A 2,500-nucleotide genomic window follows, 5' to 3' on the forward strand; every position below is an offset into this window, starting at 1 on the left:
CCGCAGCTCTGACAGTGACCAAGTTTGGAGCCATTTCCTCTGGCAAAATTCATGGCCGGTTATCAAATCCTTAACATGCCCATAGACGCTACAGCCGTCCGGACCCTGTGAAACTGCGGAACTCGAATCAAAGCTGAACGTTGAACTCCCACTTCTGTCACTCTCGGCTCTCTCGCGGTATATTTGATTGCTCCACGTATATTTTTCGGCTATAACATTAAAAATAATATCAGTTGCATCAGGGTGGTACGGTGGCACAGTGGTTAGCGCGGTCGCCTCACAGCAAGAAGGGCCTGGGTTTGAGCCCCGGGGTAGTCCAATCTTGATGGATCATCCCGGGTCATCCTGTGTGGAGTTTGCATGTTCTCCCCATGTCTGCGTGAGTTTCCTCCGGGGGCTCCGGTTTCCTCCCACAGTCCAAAGACATGTAAGTCAGGTGAATTGGCCGTACTAAATTGTCCCTTGGTACGAATGTGTGTGTGTGTGTGTGTGTGTGTGTGTGTGTGTGTGTGTGTGTGTGTGTGTGTGTGTGTGTGTGTGTGTGTGTGTGCCCTGTGATGGCCTGGCGGCCTGTCCAGGGTGTCTCCCCGCCTGCCGCCCAATGACTGCTGGAATAGGCTCCAGCATCCCCACGACCCTGAGAGCAGGATAAGCGGTCAAGATAATGGATGGATGGATGGACAGTTGCATCAGAAAACTCTGAGGCCCAGTGTATTTGGACCAGTAAAAGGTGCATTATGCAGGTAACAACTCTATATCTCTGGGGATGAAGACTACTGTTATTGTTGGTTGTTCAGCTGCAGAACTGTGTCACTGCTCCCACTGCGGCTTTATACCGCCCCACTCATATGTAACATGCTTACATCATCAAGAATTAATTGGTTTCCTTACCAGCTACAAATAATTCATATTCATGGAGCGATTTAAAGGGTCCAGTAAAACCTGTTCCAAAATTGGGCTTGGTGTCAAGCCAGTTTTATAAACACCAGAAACTGGTCTTCAAATTCAGTTCCCCAGTTTTTGATGTGTTAGTTTTTGGCTTATTAAGCTGGCAAATGAATAACATTTGAACCAAAAAAAAAAACAAACCCACTATTTAGAGATTCTGGGCATACTTGGTGTGCTGCAGAAATCTGATGTCTTCTCATCTCCATTTTCAATTCTGCGCCTTCACACATTAGTCCGAATGCCCTACTCATTCCTGCAGTTCATCCTTTCTCTGTAGACTAAATTAAACTAAAATTGAATATTTCCTCTCCTCCTCTTGTAATCCATGGCCAGCTAAGTCTCCAGTCTGGGGATGAGCCTGGCCACTGTAAAGAGCCATTCCGTGCCAGTGGTTTCATTAAAGGCCTGGCTGTAGCTGAAATTAGAGGTGCGCAATTGCCTTGAGCCCAGAGGCATCATGTCGGTGGCTCGCAAGCTCACATTATTCATGGAGTAAAAAGGAGATAAAAAAGCAAACAAAAACACCACACATACAAGCATGTAACCAACAAACCAAATTATATATCTCTCTCTGTCACACACACACACATACACACACACACACACACCAGGCTTGTAACAATGCTGGCGACTGACTTACCATTGGAAGAGCACCTTCCTCTGATCCATAGACCAGGGCCTCCCATAGAAGCCTACAGGGTGAACACACACCACACAAAGAAGAGAAAGAAGAAGGTAAGTGGAAGAGAAAAAGGAATATGAGAGATGAGTGGATTCACTTCAGCGAATGAATATTAACTGACACACTAAATAAAGCTAGTTCATCTCAACTCAATATTTATATGGAAGTGTACATTATAATCTCATCATGACAAAATACAATATCCACTATCAGCATGCCTTTCCTCTAAATGGCCACATGTGGAAAACAGGAGTGATGGTGACTCTATATATAACTTAAATAGGAATGATTGATCAGGGCTGGGCCTACTTGTAATTGGTTCAGATACTAGTTCTGATACACGAGTTTCAACAAAGGATTAAAAACAAGACTTTCATGAACACCTCTTTTAGCCCCGCTTACACTAAAGCTAACCAAAGTTAGCTTTAGTGTAAGTTGAGTCTAGTTCCTATGCAAATGAGGGTGTATGGACGTGTGTGGACGGAAATGGTAGTCGACAACAGGTAGTTTATGTGTTGTAATTAACTGCAAGACACTCCATGAATGTTTCATTAACTTTCAAAACAATGGCGGTGGTGGCAGATCGTGGTTCGATTCTGGACAGAAGCTGAAACAAAATTATTGTAACGTGCATGGATAAGTAGACACGCTGGCCTCTGGCTGGCGGGTCTGACCCTTTAGTCGAGCGGTTAGCGATGTCTCCTGCGGTGCGGGCGATACGGCTTCGCTTCCCGCCCGCGGCAGTTCCTGTGGTTGCGTTGTCCCCTGAATTCGCTACGTTATGTTCAAGTTTATAGGCGGATGCTGCCGGAGACGAAGCAGAAATACATGTCTTCTTCGGCTTCTCTATATCGAAATAAATAAAACTTG

The 2,500-nt window shown here is 45.3% G+C and overlaps 1 protein-coding gene across 1 annotated transcript in view; it reads right to left on the reverse strand.

The window, feature by feature from the left end:
* Nucleotides 1-2,500, reverse strand: part of si:dkey-183c6.8 (protein O-GlcNAcase) — a 21,525-nt gene that overhangs the window by 16,879 nt on the left and 2,146 nt on the right. The window contains exon 2 of the mRNA XM_056300673.1: nucleotides 1,589-1,640. Coding sequence (XP_056156648.1) covers nucleotides 1,589-1,640 — 52 coding nt within the window. The remainder of the gene's footprint in view (nucleotides 1-1,588; nucleotides 1,641-2,500) is intronic.

This window comes from Lampris incognitus, chromosome 20 (genome assembly GCF_029633865.1).
Source record: "Lampris incognitus isolate fLamInc1 chromosome 20, fLamInc1.hap2, whole genome shotgun sequence".
Lineage (NCBI taxonomy): Eukaryota > Metazoa > Chordata > Actinopteri > Lampriformes > Lampridae > Lampris > Lampris incognitus.